General features: G+C 32.3%; 1 protein-coding gene across 10 annotated transcripts in view; it reads right to left on the reverse strand.

The window, feature by feature from the left end:
• Snx14 (sorting nexin 14) overlaps window positions 1-22,521 on the reverse strand; it is a 68,264-nt gene that overhangs the window by 36,120 nt on the left and 9,623 nt on the right. For 7 of the 10 annotated variants that reach the window (XM_019210175.2, XM_010641308.2, XM_019210174.2 and 4 more), the window contains 12 exons: window positions 21,899-21,942; window positions 19,853-19,940; window positions 14,512-14,596; window positions 12,358-12,514; window positions 10,696-10,771; window positions 9,795-9,839; window positions 9,607-9,687; window positions 9,399-9,513; window positions 4,257-4,412; window positions 3,612-3,736; window positions 2,747-2,805; window positions 310-336 (listed from right to left, as the gene is read on the reverse strand). In XM_019210175.2, the coding sequence (XP_019065720.1) occupies window positions 310-336; window positions 2,747-2,805; window positions 3,612-3,736; window positions 4,257-4,412; window positions 9,399-9,513; window positions 9,607-9,687; window positions 9,795-9,839; window positions 10,696-10,771; window positions 12,358-12,514; window positions 14,512-14,596; window positions 19,853-19,940; window positions 21,899-21,942 (1,058 nt within the window). The remainder of the gene's footprint in view (window positions 1-309; window positions 337-2,746; window positions 2,806-3,611; window positions 3,737-4,256; window positions 4,413-9,398; window positions 9,514-9,606; window positions 9,688-9,794; window positions 9,840-10,695; window positions 10,772-12,357; window positions 12,515-14,511; window positions 14,597-19,852; window positions 19,941-21,898; window positions 21,943-22,521) is intronic. The other 3 variants (XM_010641306.3, XM_033763376.1, XM_010641309.2) reach the window with 1 other exon arrangement.

Below are 22,521 nucleotides of genomic sequence, written 5' to 3' on the forward strand. Positions count from 1 at the left end.
AAAAAAAAAAAAAAAAAAAAAAAAAAAAAGGAGATATTGGGGCCAGGGATTTAGCTCAGTGGTTCTGCCACCTGCCTTACAAGAACAATGTCCCAGGTTTGATCCCCAGTTCCAAAAAAACCAGGAGATATTTAGAATCAAAGTAGAGATTCACTTTAAAGTTATTCTAAGCAATTGACAGAAAGACAGTAATTGCACAGAACTGCTTTTTTTTTTTTTCTTTTTTAGTTGTACTTAAGGTTTGGGGTATACTTTCTGGACTTTAAACAGATAACTTTTACTGAAAAGAATCACATATTCAAGACTTACCGAAAGTCATCCAAACTTAGGCTACCTCTGCAATATCAGATATGTGAAATTATATAAGAAGAAAGAGAGAAAGCCCAGATATTAAACAAGTTTCACGTTAGAATACAAAACAAAAAAGTTACACAAAGGACAGCATTTATCCTTGTAAAAGCTGAAAAATCCAAGTAGGTAGTATGGTAGTATAAGGCTATAATCCTGTTGATTTAGAAGTCTAAGGCAGGAGGATCACAAATTGCTGGCCAGCATGGGCAACTTAGTGAGACCTTGCCTCAAAATAAAATAAAATAAAAAGGGATGCAGATATAGCTCAGTGCTCCCTGGGTTCAATCCCCTCTACTGCCAGAAAAAAGGTAAACATCTTTAAGAATGGTTTAATAAAAGTAAGAGAAACAAAGCAGATGGTTGTGTTTGGGTTTGGAGATAAAAAGCACAGATTACTAAAGATCTTAAAAATAGAGTATGTTAGAAAATAATTTTGTATTTATTTGTACCTAGGCATACCATTTGTTTGACAGTAGAAAATATGTGGAGACCAAGCCAGCAAAAACTTGGCACAAAAACACACCCATTATTTTCCACCATAGAATCTGTGTTAGATACATGTGTTGTCCATGTTATATACAATTATACATACTTCTTCACAAACTTTTATCATGAGGATTTTTAAAAAGATTATTTTGGGGTTGGGGATGTAGTGCAGTAGTAGACTAGTTGCTTAGCAAATATGAGGCCCTGGGTTCGACCCCCAACACTGGAGAAGAAAAATTTATGTTCTAAGTAAGAAGTAAAGTTAACAAAATTACTAAATATTAAAAAGTTGTGCTTTGAATACACAATGAAACAGGTCAAGATTAACAATATTCTTTTAAAAGTTTACTTTTAAAATACAATGAAATAAAATGTAGACAGAATATATGAATGAATATATTTTGCATAAAGAAACATTTTATATACTATAAGTCATTAAACGGCAAATCAGCAAAGTTACTCAAGTTTCCTAAAATCCAAGAACAGTAAGAAATTCCTTTACTTACTCCATATAGATAAATGAATCACTAGGTATCAAAGAAGAAGAGTCCCGACAAGACTGATAGTTAATATTAAAGTCAGGTCAAAATAAAGAGAAAGATACTTTTAAAAGGCTATAATCAGTATCCAGAATGGGGGAAAAAAAACTATAATTCCTTGTCTTTTTTTTAATATTTTAAAACTAGTAAAATAAGTGCCTTAATATGGTGAAGATAATCAGATGTTCTTAAAATAACAAAGAAAGTTTTCCATCTCGGGGTTATAATCATGACTCAGATTTAGCTACTCAATAGACTTGTAAGAGCACAGAGCCTTAAATGGTCCCCACGTAGGGATTTCATTAAGTTCAATATCCTACTATGAGAATCTAAATATTCTAGGTCTATACACAAAGATAAATTCCACCTAACTCTCAAATGTGCTGGGAAATTTGACAGAAGAAATTGAAAAAGTATTTGGCTAAAATAAGAGGTGTGGAGACTGTGCAAAGAATACGTAGCATGGATCAGATTTTTTGCTAAACAGAATATGTCTCATGGCTATAACACACAAATTAGAGAAAAGTGAAGGAGTGGTACTTTTGCAAAAAATCAAAGATACTTGCCACTCTTCAAAAAATGTATTACATGTATACTACTTTATCTTAAGGCATTAGGCAAAAATTAATATTCAGCATTCTAAAAATTCCAAATCTACTCCTAAAACACTTGGCTATCTCAAAAAACACAATATATTTTCCCATTGTTTTGATATTTTTTCTTGCACTAACCATTAAACATCACTGTTCTCTGACTTGCCTATTTCTCTCCTCATATCACTTCTAAATATTTATTAGATACTTGTTCAAAGTGGAAGGTGCTGAAAATAACATCTGTAATATCTATTCTGTAGACTTACAGATTTGATGTCTTTGTCAATTTTGTGTATATATAAAATTATAAAGACAAATCAGGACATTAATTATCCAGTTTATTATTGATAGACTCTCTTCCATTATCTTTCTTTAGGTTAACTGCACATTTACATTTCTAGAGAACTAGAAAGGAAAAGGAAGAAAAAAACTCCTCCAATTTTTATCAAGTACTCTAAAAAAGTTTTCTCTAAAAACAAAACTGTCAAATTTGAGTTATCTGTGATTTCACTTAATTTATGTTAGTTCTCACTCTCCAATAAAGCAAGTTATTAAGCATAAGATTAACAAAGCAGTGTATTACTTTTTTAAAAGAATTTCAGGTATTTTCAGGTTGCTATAATCAGTTATCAATCATTGATGAGGTATCTACACATGAACCAATGGAACTACGTATTCATCCAGAAAAACAGTCAAAAAAGACAAAGAAGCTATCACGGAATGATTACCATCAGCAAGTCAAAAAACAAAACATACATATGGGTTAAGTACACCTACCTATTGAATTTTGAATTGCGTGTTGGTGATTCTGCACCTCTTAAAAGTTGTCTGAAATACTTCAAAATAGTAAATAAGAATTATAATTTAGTAAATTAATAGTTGACATTGAAACATACTATTTTTATCTCTCTAGTCTCTAGTTTAAAGGAAATTTTTTTTTTAAAGACATTTAAGGGCTAGAGTATGTATAGCTTGTAGTACAGCCCATGCCTACCATCTGCAAGGTCCTGGGTTAGATCCATAGTAAGGAAGGAGGGAAAGAAAGAAGGAAGGAAGGAAAGAAGTAGGAGAGAAGAAAGAGGGGTGAGAGAAAAAGAAAAGAAAAAAATGGCATCTCAAGAAAGCTATTTATAAAGGAAGGGAATACAACCAGAGTCCAATACAATAAAAGATTAAAATACTGCAAATAGAGACATTCAGACCATCAGATTTCCTCAAATCTACAAATAATGTTTATACGAGAAGAATGGGATTTCTCCATCATTGCAGTATTATAGGCAGAACAATTTGGTCCCAGCCTACCTAGTCACAAAAACACAAACATGGTTTTAATTACAGTAAGTCCCTGACTTCGAACAAGTTCCATTCTGGGAGAACATTCCTAAATTGATTCATCCATAATCTGACAGAGTTAGTCTTATTCAATACATCTGTGAATCTTATACAGTACACCCTTGAATGTATTACTGTATTAAGAATTGTATTTACAAATAACTTTTAATTTCCATTAGTTATAAAGTAGAAAAAAGTACCCACTTTATTAATCTTTATTTTCCCATATGAATTATTTATCTAATTATGTATCACAGCCATTATTAAATTGATGTAAAAATCCTCAGACAAGGTAAATATTTTGACTTACCTCATCACTGTGGCAAAACATAGGAGTAAACACATTCTCCAAGAGAGAAAGAACATGTTCATATGCTTCAAATAGACATCTCATAGTTTGAAGTTTCACAACATCTATGTATGGACCTTCAGCAACTATTCAAAAAATTGTATTGTAGGAATTACTTATGAACAGTATAAATACCTTACATATTAGTTTAAAATTCATGTACAGTGAAAAAGCATACAAACAATATTAAAACTGTATTTTACAGAAACTCCACTGTAAGAAATTACATGATTTCAAAATTATGATGGAATTCTGACAAAAATACTAATATGAATTGTAAGTCTCTTCCTCAAAGCTTTCAGCTCGTTAGTAAATATTCAAAAAGTTTTTAAAATGATTAAGATGCAATACATATATGTACCAACCCCCACAATGAATGTAAATATTATGTATAGCAAATATATACATTTACTAATAAAAAAGTTTTAAAGTTTATAGCTAGAACAAATGACTACTAAACATTTTTAAACTGCTAAATATTAAAAAATAACAATAACTTAAACTGCCTGTGTACCTCACACAGCTGTTGCAATAATAAATTGAAAAACTTCTTTGAAAACTGTCAAAAAGCTACAGAATTCATTGTCTTCATCATCTTTGACTTACTTCTTTGAATTTCTTCTACAATGAAGGGATCAAATCTAATTTTGTCAATACTTTCATCCAGACAATACGTTTTATAAATCTTCTGCAACTCTTCATGAAGAGATAGCATTTCATCATTTGATAACTCTGGTCGTAAAATTCTATCATTAAATTCTTCTATCGAATCAAAGAAAAAATAAGAAAATAGATTATTTTAATATAAAACTATTCATGAAAACATCGTATTTCTAATCTGATTGTAGTCAATATTAAAAGTAACAATTGTAAGACAGATGTGGTGGCACAACCCTGTAATTCCAGCACTCAGAAAGCTAAGGCAGGAGGACTGCCACAAGTTCAAGGGCTGCCTGGGTACATAGTGAGTTCAAAGCCAGCTTAAACTACATAGCAAGATCCTGCCTCAAAAAGTCAAAAACAGCCGTGGATTTAGCTCAGTGGTTCTGCTGCCTGCCTGGCAAGTGCAAGGTCCTGAGTTCAATCCCCGGTACCAAAAAAAACAAACCCCAAAAATAAATAAGAGCAGTAATTATAAAAATCTAACTCATCATTTTAACTTTTTTTTTTTTGGTTTTTTTGAGACAGGGTCTCACATAGTGAGACTGACCTGGAACTCACTGTGTGGTCCAGGTGGTCTGGAACTCTCATCATTTTAACTTTTAAAAAACATTTGGTTGCAAGTAAAACTACTCAGATGAAAGAAATTGTCAACTAAATTTTATATATTAATATAAATTACATAAATACATGAATAGCAATATAAATATGCTAAAATTTCATACTGAGAATTTAGCTCAGTGGTGCCACCCACCTGCCTTGCAAGCATAGTCCTGAGTTCAATCTCCAGCACCCCCCCCCAAAATTTTTTTTTTGCTAAAATTTCAAAAAAGTAAACATACTTCTAATTTTCTTTGAAGAATGAACAGGATTAATTTCCTATACAAAAGGCCATTTACTATTTTGAAATCTAACTCACTAACAATAAAACTATTTCTTTTTATCTCCAATAAACATTTTAAACAATTCGCCTCCATCATGGAGGCTGTATACCAATGGCACCAGTAAATCTGAACATATGAATATCTTTCCTAAAATGAGAGATGACAGCAATAATCAAAATATTGTTTTGAATTATTTTTTCAAGAGTTATTATTAAGGAGCTTAATTCTTTATATTTAATTATTCAAATTGATATAAAAGGTAGATACTGGAAGAGTGAGCTGGGAATTTAGCTCCGTGGTTCCGGCGCCTGCCTCGCAAGTTCAAGGACCCAAGTTCAATCCCCGGTACCAAAAAAAAAAATACTGGAAGAGCATATATAAAACCTGTGGGATAAGAGCATAAAACTGTCATTCCCTAGGATTTCACATGTACAAAACTGGAATTTTAAAAGGAAAAGAATGAGAAAATGAGGCAGCATATTTGAAGAGATAACATCCAACAATTTTCAAAAATTTTGTTTACTTTTTTCCCCACCTCAGGTAACCAAGATCAAACTCAGGACCTAGCACTTGCAAGGCAGGTGTGGCACCACTGACCTAAATCTCTGGTCCAAAATTTTCAAAAACTGATAAAGGACACCAACCCAAATATCCAAGATTCTTAGAAAATCCAAGCAGAATAAATTAAAAGAAAACTATACATTACAGACAGATTTTAAAGATAGAAAGTATAACCATAAACATGTAGTAATTATAAAAGTCCTATACACACCAATTAGAAAGCAAAGATCAAACTAGACTTTTACAGGAGTTAACTAAATGCTGTTTACAAGAACTATAATAAACATTTTACTCAGACATTAAAAGATACAGAGATAGTTACTTGAAAAAAAAAAAAAGATGGTGTAGCTCTATCAATACCACACAGATTTCAAGACAGAGAATTAACAAACACATAAACAGGCTGGCCTTGAACTCTCAACAACTTGCTTCAGCCTCTCCCAAGTGCTGGAATTACAGGCATGCATCACTATGCTCAGCTTAAAGGAGTATTTTATAACAAAATTATGAAATCATCTAGAAGATATACCAGTCATAATTGTGTCTGCACCTACTAATAACGTTCAAAATACTTTTTAAAATTTTTAAAAATTAAAGGGAAAAATAATGAATCAATCAAATAATAATCAGAAAGTCGGGTGTGGTGGTGCACACCTACAATCCCAGAACTTGGGAGGGTGAGGCAGGGGGATCACTGTGAGTTCAAGGCCAGCCGGAACTTCATAGTAACACCCTGTCTCCAAAAAAAAAAAAATTCAAAAAATTTTTTTAAAAACCAGAGAGAACACAATATTTGAGCAACATATCAATTTAACTAGACATTTTATAACACCATCCAACACATAGAAACAGATGTTCTTGTACACTCATGGAACATTCATTAAGCAATCTGTGTAAGAGCCATAAAACAAGTTTCAATAAATTTCAACGGCCTAAAATCATATAGAATATATTACCTGATCAGAAAACTATTAGATAAAAATACATCACAGTAAGAACTCTCGTTCTTAAAAAACCTCAAATGTTTGTCAATTTAACAATGCACTTCAAAATAACTGAAGGGTCAAAGAAAAAGCCACAGGACATTTTTTTAATGCTTCAAACTCAATGATCTTTGAAAACCCAATTAATCAAAAATTTTGGAATTCAAGAATAACAATCCATAGAACACTTACAACTAATTGCCCATACACAAGAGAAGAAAAATGTACAGATTGATCAACTATGCTCTCAGGTTAAGAAACTAGGAAAGAAAAAAGAAACTAGTAAAAGTTAAAAACTAAACTCTAACTGGGTGTGGTGGCACAGGCCTGTATTCCAGCACTAGAGAGAATGACATGAAATCCAAGCCAGCCTGGGCTACATAAATAGTAAGTTCAAGGCCATTTTGGACTATGTAGCAGATCCTGTCTCAAAAACAAAAGACAGTAACAACAACAAAAGACTAAATAATAAAAGTTTTTTTAAAAAAAGAAAAAAAAAATCAATAAATAAAAATATATTAATAACCCAGGCATGATGGTGCACAAGGTAATACACACTTTGGGAGACAAAGCAAAAATCCTAAATTTGACTCAGCCTGAACAACTAATTTAGCAAGACCCTGTCTCAAAATAACATAAAAAAAGGGTAGGAGTATAAGTCAGTGCAAAGGCTCTTGGTTTAATCCTAATATTGCCCCTCTCCAAAAAACTGATAAATTCCTAGAAATACAGATTCTTTAAAAAATCGAATACAAAAAACCAAGGCAGTGGAGACATTACTATAGCTCCATAAGGGAACAATAGGAACAATCTGATCAGATTGTAATACAGCTGAGACACTGTAGCAGATATCTCTACCCAGTATTAACAGATTCTAATTATAACCAAGTTTCAGTCTCCTTTGATCTCTCCAAGCAAAATAAACAATGCCTTCACGCTTTAAACCCCTGTTTGCATATCAACTATCCTTGCTTGCATATCAGACATTCCCTGATGCTTCCAGCCAGATTCTTCCAGACCTTCACTCTGTGCCACTAAATGTGTAACAACCAATTTCCTTATGAAGGAAAAAAGATCCTACATCCCAACCTCTACCGACACAAAAAAATACTGTAAGCTAGAGCACAGATGTACACGTAAATTCTAAAACTATAATATACCTAGAGAAAAATATATCTCAATTTAGAGTAGGCAAAGATTTATGAAAATCACAGGAAGCATTAAATATAAAATTAAAAATTGATATACTAAATTTCACCAAAAATTCAAGTTCTGCTCCCCAAAACACTTCAGAAATGAAATGAAAAGCCATAGTATACAAGAAAATACTCATAATAAATATATCTGACAAAAGATAACTGAATGACCAATAAGATTATACAACATTAGTCATTAGAAAAATGCAAATTAAAGCAAGAAGATATGATCCACTAAAATGGCCAAAATAAAAAGATAAAACACTACCAAATTTTGGTAAAGATTTAGAGCCACCAGAGCTTTCACACATTTCTTGAGGAATAAAAATAGTACAACCATTTTGAAAAATAATTCATTTTCTTATGAAATTAAACATGTATTTGTCCTATAGCCAGCAATTCTACATCCAGTTATTAAATATATGCCCACAAGAATGTTCATAGCAGCTTTATTCAAAATAACTCCAAAGTGGAAGCAGTTCATCTACCAGGAGAACTGGATAAAGAATTCAGTATGTAGACACAATGGAAAACTACACAGCAATAAAAAAGAGCAAACTACTCACTTACACAACAAAGGTGAATCATAACAAGCATTATTCTGAATGTATGAAACCAAGCACAAGAGTACACATTTTGTAACTCCATTATACAAGAAATTGTACAAGCAAAGTCATACTTAATGTGAAAAGTTAAACTAGTAATTGCTTTGGCAAGAGTGGCAGCAGAGATGGATTTCTTGGGAAGGACACTAAAAGAACTTCTAGGATAATGAAAAATGTTCTCTATCTTTTTTTTTTTTTGGTTTTTTGAGACAGGGTCTCACTATGTAGTTGAGACTGACCTGGAACTCACTATGTAGGCTCAGGCTGGTCTCAAATTCAGAGATCCTTCTACCTCAGCCTCCCGAGTGCTGGGATTATAGGTGTGAGCCACCACGCCCAGCATAATGTTCTCTATCTTGTTAAAGATATAGGTTACAAAGACGTATTTGTGTGCAAAATTGTTCAAATATACAGTGAAATTCCATGCTTCACTATGTAAATTATACCTCAATTTTTAGGTTATCTTTTTAAAAGTAATTAAATGCATTAATAGTCCATAGTGTCTCACAAATTCAATATCCACACTAAGAATTTATAAAAAAGTAAAACATTTTTGTTTGACTATTTAATTAAAATAATCTTTTACAAAAACTATGACAAAGTGGAAGGATTTGGACAACTAATGGGGTCTTTAACATATTTACATTATACTGCATTTTTAGTGCCTTTTCCTGCTACTAGGATTTGATTGGCATAAATTATACCTTACTTCCCAGTCTTGAAAGAAGTTGACACTTGGGAGAAATTCACAGTTGCTCTTTAGAGTATCTAGTAAATGAAATCTAGTACAGTGTTAGATGGCTATTACAACATCAGATCACTCAGAAGCGGTATTTAGTAAGACGTGAGTAAGCCTCACCAACAGTCAGGCAAAACTGCAACACGTGCACCGCTCCTTCTTGTTTCAGAAAGTTCATGAAACGAAATAAAAGATCTTGTTGTTCTCTGATTTGCTTCAATTCTAACTTCAGCACCTTGATACAATATGGAAGGAATAGTAAGTAAAAGCTATAAAAATGTGTTCTAAAATTGTTTATATAAAAAATGATATTGCTAAAAATACTCACAGATGGTTTTTTATTTCTAGGTTCTGCAAATTTCTGCAAGAATGGAACCAAAGGAGAAGGTGGTTCAGTCGCTTTTTCAGGCTTTGAAGAAAGAGAAGTATGAGCTTAGTAAAATCCCCACTTGACGTGACGACACACAATCAAAATTCAATGAAATGTGAAGTGTTTTCTCAATATTCAATACTCACTGGACTGTCATCTATGAAGATGATAAGCAAATGATTCACAGTGTCCTAGTGGGAAATAACAAACAGTCAAATAATTCCATTACTGCATTCTGCACAGAATTTTTAGAACTTTGTATTATCAAATTCTCTAGAAAAAGGCAAAAATAAAGAGATCAGTAGCTAAGGTTTTACACTTATGTATTACTTTAATAAAAGTGGGCAAAAAAAAGCTATTCAATTTTGGCATTTCAAATGTTTACAAATTATTCCTGTTTCTTTTAAATCCTACTGAATCAAAGATGGAGAATTAAGTGGGCAACAATGGATAAATTGGTAAATGACACACAGACAGACAGACAGACACATAGACACACACACACACACACACACACACACACCCAGACTCTTAACCTTAGAAAAAACAATATGTAACATGGAAGAACCTTGAGGATATTATGTTAAGCGAAATAGCCAAAAAACAAAATAGACAATTATATGAATCTACTTATATGAGGTGATGGAGTAGCCAAATTCACAGATAGACAGTAAAATGGTAGCTGGGCATGGTGGCGCACGCCTGTAATCCCAGCACTCGGGAGGCTGAGGCAGGAAGTTCGCTGTGAGTTCGAGAACAGCCTGGGCTAGAGTGAGTTCCAGAGCAATCTCAATACATAGGGAGACCCTGTCTCAAAAAACCAAAAAAAAACAAAGGTAGCCACCAGGGGATGAAGGAAGAAATGAAAAACTGTTTAATAGGTCTAGAGTTTCAGTTTTGTAAGATGAAGAAATGGGTGATAGTGACTGTTATACAACAATAAGAATATATTTAATACCACTGAACTATACACATAAAAATGTTTAAAACAGTGTTTTGCATTTAGTGTGTATTATAATTAAAAGATTAAAAAAAAAAAAGTCTTACTGGATCAGCTAGAAAATCCAAAGAAGGAAGGAACACAGAACCAGAAAGGATCTCTCTCATAAGTAAGGTCAGGGATCTGGGGGAAAAATTATATATATTTAGTAATCTATACTTATTCTTAATTTCCAAGTGCATATGAACTACCTGAAGACCCTGTTAAAATGCACACCATAATACAATCAGTCTGGGATGTGCCCCAACAGTCTACATTTAAATCAAACTACTAGTTGATTTCCATGCTACTAAAATGATTCCTCTCTAGAAATATTTGATGTTTGTTTTTTAGAGATAAAGTCTTACTATATAACCCAGGCTGGCTTCAAACATGCTATCCTCGTGCCTCAGCCTCCTGAGTGCTAGGATTACAGGTGTGCATGACCATTCCTATCTCTGCCTAGAAATATTTAAAATGCTAATAAATAAATAAATTTTAAAAATAAAAAATAAAATGCTTAATATATTTTAGTGTCTAAGATTAATATTTAATAGTATAATGCAATTACCTTACAATATTTAAATTAATAGTACAAATTAAGCTAAAATACAGATTCTCTTTTTTTTTAGTTTTAAATTTATTTTTTAAAGTTAATATGTGCACTGTAGGAAACAAAAGCTTAAGAAGTAAGGAACAAAATCATCTGTAGACAATAAGCAGCTTAGTTGGTTATGTCCTTCAAGGTCCCACATGCACATATACAACATGTCATTTTCTGGACTGAGATTGTACAGTGTGTGTCATGCTTTTCCACATATCATGAATGTTTACCAATTCAAAATACCGATGCTACAAGAGTACTTTTGATAAGCAACAGTACACTACACCAATCTGTTAGAAAAAAAATTGTAATAAGGCCCTCTTGGAGACAAAAATGGCAAAATGCCTCTAAGGCAGAAGTACTGGCACAGTTACAATGAAATACTGCATTGCCTTAATGCTCAATTTAAAATGAAACATAAAGCACGAGTACACCAGGGCCAGGGATTTAGCTCAGTGGCACCACACCTGCCTTGAAAGCATTAGGTTCTGAGTTCAATCCCTGGTACCACCAAAAAAAAAAAAAAAAAAAAAAAAAAAAAAAAAGTACACTAAGCATTTGGATACATGTTATTTTGTTGTTGTTGTTTCTGTTTTTTGCAATACTAGAGATTGAACCCAAGTATTCCCTTAAATGAGTTATAAGAAGAGTCTGTCCATAAGAGTCATAATGTGTATATTTTTAAAAAGGAACATGCCAGGCACAGTGGTGCATGCCTATAATCGTGGCACTTGGGAGGCTTAGGAAGGAGGATTACTGAGTTCAAGGCTAGCCTGGGCTACACAGTGAGTTCACATCCAGACTGAACTATGCAGTCTCATAAAAAAAGAACATAAAGGAAATAAGATGTAATGATCTCAAATAAGAAAATCAATTTTATTCATATTTGTCTTCAGTTTCCAAGATCAGGTTTCAAGAAAAAATTCTAAACACAATGTATTACAAATACTTAGCATCTAAACTGGCATTTTAAGACCTGATAAACTATTTTATTTAAATAAAAATACTATTGGTACCATAAAATAACACGAAATTTTATACAATCAAGAATATTATGATCAAGAACAGCAATATCCATATAGCATGGTAAATAAATACACTATCATATTTTCTAATCTATTTATACCTGCAGTCTGTCGCTTTAGGAGGCAAAATATAAGGAAAAAGTAATTCAGTGAGTTTCCTTAAATAGTGCAATTCATCTCTTCGACTTCTCAAAGCCACATGAAGCTCTGGACCATATTCTTCTAAAGCAGCTTGCTGTAGAAACTCTGTATTTTTTACTGTAAGATAAAAAAATTGAAACTGCAAACTTAAACAAGTTAAGAGATATAATTTCAGCCATTTCCCCTAACAAAAAAGAGCCTCTACCCTAGTCACTCCTTTCTTAGCCCCTGTTCTTTTTACTATATATTCTGCAAGAAAATTTTTCACAAACAGGATATAAAGTCAGAAATTATTCTTTGTGGGAAATCTGTTTATTTTGCCATAAATTCATACTGAACTCTTCTCCCCTGGGGCAATCAAGAATTCAAATTCAAGGTCTCCACAAATTAAATAAGACCAAATGATTTGGGAGGGGTTGGTACTCAAGATTGAACACTGAGCTACATCCCAGCCCTTTCTATTTTTTGAGACAAGGTCTTACTAAGTCACTAAATTACTGAGGCTGGGCGCAAGTTTGCAATCCTCCTGCCTCAGCCTTCCAGAGTGCTGGAATACAGGTATAAGCTACCACACCCACAGGGAAATGATTTCTTTTAGTGGAAAAAAATACAGAACATGTCTTCTAGCACACAGACTTTTGTTATCAAATTATTGTATCTTATTCATCTTCTACAAAAACAATAATTACCCTGCTCAAAAACATTGGGCTGGGAAGTTAGCTCAGTGGTGCTGCTACCTGCCTTACAAGCTCAAGGACCCGAGTTCTGATACCAAAAAAAAAAAACTTCTAATTAACCTTTTACATCAAATTCATCAATAATTTTAGAAGTTATAGAATTTCTTGGGAAATTCTGAATCTTTAGACATAGCATAGACCAGTAAGTCTAAAATTCTACAAGGTAGAAGTTCATAAACATACAGATTTCTTCATAAATATTAACTGATGATAAAAGTTATATTACTAGGGCCAGGGATTTAGCTCAGTGGTGCCACCATCTGCCTTGTAAGTGCAAGGTCCTGAGCTTGATCCCTGGTACCAAAAAAAAAAGTTGTATTATTAGAAAGTTATCTTTTTAAATATTAGACTTCAAAGTAATATTTTCAAAGTATTTTTTTTCTTTTGGGATAGCCTCTCTCTCTCTCTCTCTCTCTCTCTCTCTCTCCCCCCATAGTTCATACTAGTCTTGAACTATGTATCCTAGGCTGGCTTTGAACTCATGGTGATCCTCCTGCCTTAGCCTCCTAAGTACTATCATTACAGCCATGTGCTACCATGCCCAGCTCAAACTTTAAATATTGATCAAATATATCTAATTCAAAAATTCAAAATATAAAATGCTCTATAATCCAACACTTTAGGATCCACCCCACACCCTGTACTATTAAATTCAAAGCCTTCTCTGAGCAACATGCCTACTCCATATTTTTAGATACCCACTTTAGATTTTTAGATCCCCCTATGGGGATCAAACTCAGGACCTTGTGCTGGCCAGGTAGGTGTGGTGTCACCGAGGTACATCCTGGCCCTCCATTTTTTTATTGAGACAGAGTCACACTTAGTTACTAAGTGGCCCAAGCCAGGTCAAAGTTGTGATCCTCCTATCTCAGCTTCTCAGAATGCTAGGAATATAGGCTTGTGCATCCCCAGCCCTAAGGATGATTTTTGACATGAATAGCAGCAACACTCTTCTTATAAAGATTCAACAAAAAATCTTCACACTATTCTGTTTCTATTATATAACATTCTCAGTGAGAAGATGTGGGTATTTTATGAAACTTATAAACAAAATCTAAAAAGACAGCTCCATTTACTTTAAGCCTGATATTTTATTTTGCTTTGTTTTTGTTTTTAGAACAAAACTTTAAATATATTAAAAGTACATTTTGGGGGTAGAGGTGTAGCTCAGTGGTAGAATGGTTGCCTAGTATACACAAGGTGTTGGGTTCAATTCCCAGCACTGCAAAAAATAAATAAATGAATAAATATTTCCCCACATAAAAAAAATCTGTACACAATATCTATACTAGCATTATTTATAATTGCTACAAAATAGAGGCAATCAAGACTCTCTTCAGTAGGCAAATAAACTGAAATAGGAAACTAAAGTATTACCTTTCTGTCTGGCTTTAACTATCACTTCTATATGCTTCATTGCTGCTTTTAAGAGTTTCTTGGTTATAACAGATGGGATATCCACCTAGAAAAGTCAATATTAAAATAAAACTTTTTAAAAAATTATCACTAATTGCAATGGCAATGATACTATATGTAAAGTACTGGAACAAATTTTAAAATTTAGAGACCAGGAGGAATGTGGGTTTTTCTTGAAATCTACTGAATGTATCTCCTAATAAAGTAGTGCACACTTCAAAATTGCTGAGTGAATTTTAAGTGCTCTAACAATAGAAAAGATTAAGTATCTGAAGTGATGGACACTGTCAACTAGCTTGCTTTAATTATTCCACACAGTATTCATAAATCAGAATATTGTTGTTATCCCATAAATATATGATTATGAATTATAAATTCATAATACAAATTTTAAAAACTCAGAATCTTTCAAAAATATAATTTACAAGGAGGAAGTATTCTTGGGTCATACTGACTATAACAATAGACAGTTTTCTACCACATTATCTTAATACACATATCTTAAAAGCAAAATTTTTCCCACAAAATAAGATATTTACTCCTAGCTTATTTCTTTACAATCTTTGCTTTAAATACATTCAAAGAGGAATTGACAATTACTTATCTTCCCTATGAGAAATTGAAAATAAATCACTAAAACATGTTTATTAGACTTCAGCAAGTTTGTCTTCCACCACAAATTTAACCTGTATTTTTTCCTCATCAAAGTTATAAGAAAAAATTCATATTAAGAAAAAGAGAAAATCACAGGGTCATGAACCTGCTAGGTGTGATATCTCATAAAACCCTCACATTTTACTGATCTGCTGGTAAAATCCACAGCAGTCTGCTGTGTAAGATCAAACATGTTCAATAAGTGGGATATTTTTGTCAGTATGACACCTCATTTCAAAATAACATTACTCAAAAAAAAAAAAACCAAAATAACATTACTCCATTAAAAAAATGTAAAAGGATATCAATTGTAAGTAGCATATACAGTGGGGTTCTGGTTGTATAAAATTTTAAAATGCATTAAATGCAAAAAAAAATTACTCTTCATTTATCCTTGGTCACCTGGTTCTCAATAATAAATTATGGTATTCTCAATTTATGAAATAGCCTTCAAACACTTTATAAAATCTTATCTTCTGAGAATACTCATGCAGTTTCATTTTTAAGTTAAATTTTAAAGATTTCAGGTCAGAATCAAAAATTAAAATAATATATCTGTCACTAAATTTTGATATAAAAAATATAACCTTAAATCATGCTTTGTTTTCAATATGCTCAAATTACCTTATCCAAGCAAGGATATGAAAGATATTAGTACTGATGACCATTTACTTCCTCTGATACTGACATAATTATTTTATATAAAATTGATATCGGGTCAGGGATTTAGCTCAGTGGTGCCACAACCTGCTGTGCAAGCACAAGGTCCCAAGTTCGATCCCAGGTACCAAAATAAATAAATAAACAAACAAACAAAATAAAATTGATATGATGAATGACCCACTCATCCCCCAATACAGATTCAGATAAAATATGAACAAAGAAGTTACAGCACAGTAACTCAGAATGGACAAAAAATATGACAAATCATATTTCGGGTAAAAGACATATATCTAAAATAAAGAACTTGTAAAGATCAGTAACTGAAAGAGAACCCAGCAAAATATGGCCAAAGGATTTAAAAAGAGATTTCTCCAAAGAAGACATATGATATATGATATATGTGGAAAAAAATGCTCAACATAAATGGCAGCAGGTAACTGCAAATCAGTCACAATGGGATACCACTCACAGTCACTAAGATGGCTAGAATTAAAGGAAAGAGAGAGGGAGGGAGAGATGGAAAGAGAGAGAGAGGGAGTACAAGCAGACAGAGGGGAACTTATTCTGGCAAGGATGTGGAAAAACTAGAGCCTTAATACCTTGCTGGAAGGGAAGTGAATGGTGCAGCCACTTTGGAAAACAGAGTGGCAGTTTCTCAAAGTATTAAACATATAGTTACTATTTGAATTAGCAATTGTATTTCTAAGTATAAACCCAAGATAAATGAAAACATGTATCTCCACCAAAAAAAAAAAAAATTGTACACAAATGTTCATAGGTTATAAATAGCCCAAAGGTGGAAATAATACAATGTCCATCCCTGACCCCATATCAATTTTATATAAATTTAAGAATGGGTAGATAAACAAATTATAGTATATCAACACAAGAGAATATTATTTAGCCATTAAAAATGAAATGCTGACATATGCCACAACATGAAAACATGGATAAGTCTGGAGAACATTATGGTAAATGAAAGAAACCAATCACAAAAAAAACACATGTTGTTATGACTCCATTTATATGAAACAACCAGAATAGAAAAATCCATAGGAAAAAAAAAAGTAGAACTATGAATGGCTAGGGCTGAGATAGGAGCGCTGGAGTTTACAGTGAAAGAGTATAAAGTCTCTCTGAGTTATAAAAATGTGCTACAATTGACTGTAGTGATATCTGCACTGCTCTATGAGGTTTGTGGTGATGTCTGCATAGCTGTGTGGTATGAATTAGCTAAAAAGCACTACAATGTATATTTTAAATGGGTTGTTTGATATATATCTCTTAAAAATAAATTCTTAAGAGGTAAATGCCTCAATTACACATTTTCATATTCCCATAAAGAAACTCAGGGACCATTTATTGCATTTAACAAAACTGAATGTTGTTTTAGGCTATTATATGGCTCAATACTATTTTATACTTAAGTTCAAAATTTAGTTCTTTATCCAAATAAAATTACTGTAAAGCTGTTATCAAATTATATGTAATAACATATCAAATAATGTCAACTAAATGTTATACTCCCAGTATGAGGTGCTATTTAGAATCCACTAGACTACCTCAAAGACTAACAGAATTGTTCTATTAACTAACATCTATTAACTAATTTATTATGAAGAATACAATTTATCTCAAATCTTCACTTCCATGTCTACATCAATCATATTTATATCATTTACTGATTTACTGCACCTAGTCTATCATAAAACAATTGCCCCAGAAACTTTTTTAAAACATCAGCTTTTCTTAAAAATCATAAATACATAATGCAATACAAAAATAAATTATGGCATACGCTTAAGTAAAATAAATAGGACACACAGGTGTAAATACCAAATAGTTTCTCTGGTGTGAGAAACTAAAAATGTAAATAGGATCAAAATGTGCAAGTGATAATGTGAAATAGCAAGAAAAAGTCTAAATGGGGTAGAAGTAGGAGGGGCAGGGGAAGGCAAAGGAAAAAATATGAGAAAAGGAAAAAATGGAAACAAAGTATTTGTAAATAGGGAGAGTTGAAGGGTAAAAAAAAAAAAAAAAAAAAAAAAAAAAAAGATCCAAGATACATCACGTAAAGGTACAAGTTCCCAATGATGAATGTTGAATGTAACTGTATTGTATACCTAAATGTACCAATAAAATTAAGCGGGGAGAAGCACAGCAAACAAGAAGTACATGGAAAGAATCCAAATTGAGCAACAGCTCACCATTATCATAATACAATAAGTGTTAATAATTTTAAGGACATATACATGTCCTCATAACTATTAACAAATTTAATATGTTAGCTTTATATGCAAAGTGAAAAACTCCACAGATATTTTTGTCTCTTCCACTTAATGAATATTTTACCATGTAAACAAGCATTATTGTATCAAATGATTTTTTTCACAACTTTGTAGAATTCTAGGCTGCAATGCATAATTATATTTACCCAACTAATAATCTAATCACCAGATAGCAGTTTTCCTTTTTAAAAATTATGCTGCAATAAATCTTTGAGTTTTATACACATCTTTGAATTATTTTAAATTTGTTCTTTTTTTTTTATTATTTTCTTAAAATATATTATAAAAATGGTGAAGGGAGGGCAGGGATGAGGGGAAAAAATGAGAACCAAGACCTGTCATGTAAAGGTACAAGATCCCAATAATGAATGTAACTGTACTGTATACCTAAAATGTACCAATAAACTCAATGAGAAAACAAAAAATGGAATTGAATTTGGTAGTCTAAGAATTTTAAGTTTTTTGTTTGTTTGTTTGTTTTTACAATGGAGATTGAAGCTGGAAAGCACTGAGCTACTTCTGTGTTTCTAATCAATGAATAAATGTATTATGAGACAGGGTCTCAATAAGTCATTAAATTGCCCAGGTTGGGCTCAAACTTGCAATCTTCCTGTCTCAGCTTCCCACCTACTTTGGACGTGGTGATGCACATCTCTAATTCCAGTACTTAGGAGGCTGAGGCAGGAGGATCTCTGTGAGTTTGAGGCTGGCGTGGGATACATAGTAAACTCAAGGCCACTCTAAACTACTCGGTGAGGGCCTGTCTCAAAAAAATAAAAAAGAAATAGCTGGGATTACAAATGTGTACCATCACACACAGGAACATCTTTTAAACACATTAGTAAAGATTATCAAGTATAAAATACCAATTTGGATTTGCACTTGTTTTACTATTTCTTCTAATTATCATTACTAGATATTAACATCCCTTTTTATCTTTCCATATCTAACAGGTAAAAGAATAATTATTTCTTAACATTTATCTAATGTAAGAGAACATATTTTCAATTATTCATTGGCTATTTCACATTTTTCTTTTGTGAACTGGATGAATATATTGTTCATTTCTCAAATAGATACAGAAATATTTAATAAGAGCAATCTTTAACTCATTAATTAATGGCAAGTATGTACCAATTCACTGTCAATATGATCAGTCCTATTGCATTGACAAAGCAGTAGACAAGTATACATCTAGAGCCAACACACTACAATATAAAGGCAAAGACACAACATATACAAAATATAGCTCAAAATCCAAAAGTTGATTACAACTGCCAGTTAATCAATAAATTAAATGAAACATTTTTTTCTAAAGTTTCCATTTTAATTTTGATAAACCAACATATGAACAAGTATTAAAGAAAGCAAAACTGATTAATAGTTTAAAAGAGATTCATTTATTTTTAATTTTTAAAAAGTGAAAATATATGCAGTATAGAAAAACCTAAGACTTAAAATCATCTTTCATAATAATAGAGCCCAGCTGGACATGGTGGTGCACGCCTGTAATCCCAGGACTCGGGAAGCTGAGGCAGGAGGATTGCTGTGAGTTCAAGACCAGCCTAGGCTACATAGTGAGTTGCAGGTCAGTCTCAACTACATAGTGAAACCCTGTCTCAAAAACAACAACAACAACAAACAACAACAACATAATACAGCCTGAAATCCCCATACGTCTCATTATAAATATATACCTTGTGAATCCTTCGTATTAAAACAGATGCAAAAAACCGTAATGTTATTCTCAGTTCATCAACAAAGGACTCATCATCTGTTACATCCCTTCAAATGAGAAAAGCAAACATTCAGAAGGTTAGAGATACACAGTTTCATCTTCTTGAAATCAAGAAAGGAATTTTTTCTATCCACTTATGCTATTTTTTATTTACAAATAATGCTCTCCATTGCAGACTAGAATTAATGTACAAATGAGAAAATAAACATCTCTGATAATTCTAGTACAAAACAATCATCATTAATTGTAGCATATATTATCTTGCAAACACATGTGTGCAGTCTTTTTTACAACTAAGCTTATTTTCCAACCATCATCAAAGAAATTTCAAAGAAACAAAACAGTAAGTCTGGAGAAACAACAGAATACAAAATTTTAAGTTGGCTCAAAATATTTGAAATAATAATATAATTCTAAAAGTAAATATGTATGTAAGTGTTGGTGAGTGTGGGTATCTGCAAACTCCATTTAAAAAAGAAAATGAACGAAACTCAAATATTTTTAAATCAAAATTTTTACAAACTTCATCTAAGGAGGTGCTTTTCATTTCCCTGAAGAATTAGCCCATTTCCCTAATCAAGGCCAAGAAAAAAAAGATGTGTAATGGCAACATCCTGAACTTGAAGACAGGCCTAACCATTATGTTTCATGTCAGAATAAAGACAACTGTATCAACCATACATCCCACTATTAAATCTCAAGAAAGCAGGCTACATTAATAACTAGATCAAGGGCTGGGAACGTAGCTCAGTGGCACCATGCCTGCTGGGAAGCACAAGATCCTGAGCTGGATCCCTGATTCCAGGGGGTGGAAAAAAACTAGACCAAAGAGAAAATATGTAACTTAACTCTTTGAAACATAATCTGATTTCTGTATCTGAATAGTCATAATTCAGTAGTGAGGTGAAATAAGGCTATCTTTAGAAAAGGATTCATTTTACAAAAGGCTTCATTATTAGCTTGGCTTAAACTACAAATGCAAGACATATTCACTTATTTTAGAAAAAAATATTAATTTTACAGACAATCAAGGAGAAAAAATGAGAACCAAGATCTTTCATGTAAAGGTACAAGATCCGAATAATGAATGTAACTGTACTGTCTACCAAAACTGTACCAATAAACTCAATTAAAAAAAATTTTTTACAGACAATCTATTGAAATTACTATTTATTTTCAGAGAGTGTCTATGCCAGGTTGGTCTTAAAATTTGTGGCTCGGGCTGACCTGGAACTCATGGTGATCCTCTTGCCTCACCTTCCAAAGTGCTGGCACTACAGGCACACACCACTAAACCCAACTGAAACTATTTTTCAATTTAATAAAACATCTAAATTTAGATATTCAAAAAGCACAATTATTTCAAATGAAAATTGTACAAAATTATTAAACCAATACATTTATAAATGATAAATCCTACAAAGCAGCAGGTATGGTAGTACATGACTTTAATCCCAGCATTAGGGGAGTCTGAGGCAACAGGTTTGCAGGTTCAAACCTAAGTCTAGGCATCTTAGTGATTTAACAAGATCCTGTGTCAAAAAGAGGATTACCACAGAGAGGAAATATTCAAGTTACTCTTCTTCTGAAAAGCAGCTTAGGTTCTCTTTACTATCACTAAATTACTGGTTAACTGCCTGCCTCAAACTGCCTACATCAATGATTCTGAACTGGAACAATTATGCCTTCTACATAATATTTGGTAATCTCTGAAGATGTTTTCTGGTCGTCAAAACAGGGATGAGGAGAAGGAAGGAAGCATAACTTCTAGAATAACTAAAATAACTTAATATAATTTCTAGCATAACTTCTAGAAGCAAAACTTCTAGCATAAATGTGAAGAGGGCAGGATTCGCTTAATGTCCTATAACATGCAACACAGCTCCCCACAACAAAGACTTGGACTAAAATGTTGACAAATCCTGACTTACTCTGAAAATACATCATTAGCACACTTAGGGTATTAACCGTATTAAAGACAAAAGATCGCAGAGAAAGAACATACCTGTACCATGGATAAACAAAATTTTCCAACACTAATTCAAGAACCTGAATAAAAATAATTTTTAAACAGACATAAAATTAGTTCTGGAAAAATAAATCATCCTACTTAGTAATAGATAATATTACCAAAAAACAATTTTACTATACCAAACACTGACAGTAATATCACACTTTTTTCATAAGAAAATGCATATTCCAACTTTACAGTTTTAAGGTTCGAAGAGAACACATGAGAAAATACCAGGAAAAACATAAAACTCCATAAAAATGAACAATTTCTATTAGAATGACATATTTCTAAATATTCCCATAATCAATTAAAGATACAAATAAATTGTTTCCAATTCTAAAGCTTTAATGAAGCAAAAAAGATCTATGGAAAAAAGAAAAGAATTGCTTTTTTTGCATTCTTAACTTTATCTTTAAATCAAAATTCTTAAAAAAATGAAGAAACAGACTTCTCTAAGTAGTAATAATTAGATGTCACTGGTCAGCTTTGAAGGAAAAACAGCAACTGGAAGGAAACACAGAATTCTAGGGTACCAGAAATGTTGTTTTTCTTGATGCTCATGCTAATTACATAGTTATGTTCACTCTATGAAAATTTTAGCTACATCCTTAAAA

This window comes from Fukomys damarensis, unplaced genomic scaffold (assembly GCF_012274545.1).
Source record: "Fukomys damarensis isolate Sample0158 unplaced genomic scaffold, DMR_v1.0_HiC HiC_scaffold_14, whole genome shotgun sequence".
Taxonomy (NCBI): domain Eukaryota; kingdom Metazoa; phylum Chordata; class Mammalia; order Rodentia; family Bathyergidae; genus Fukomys; species Fukomys damarensis.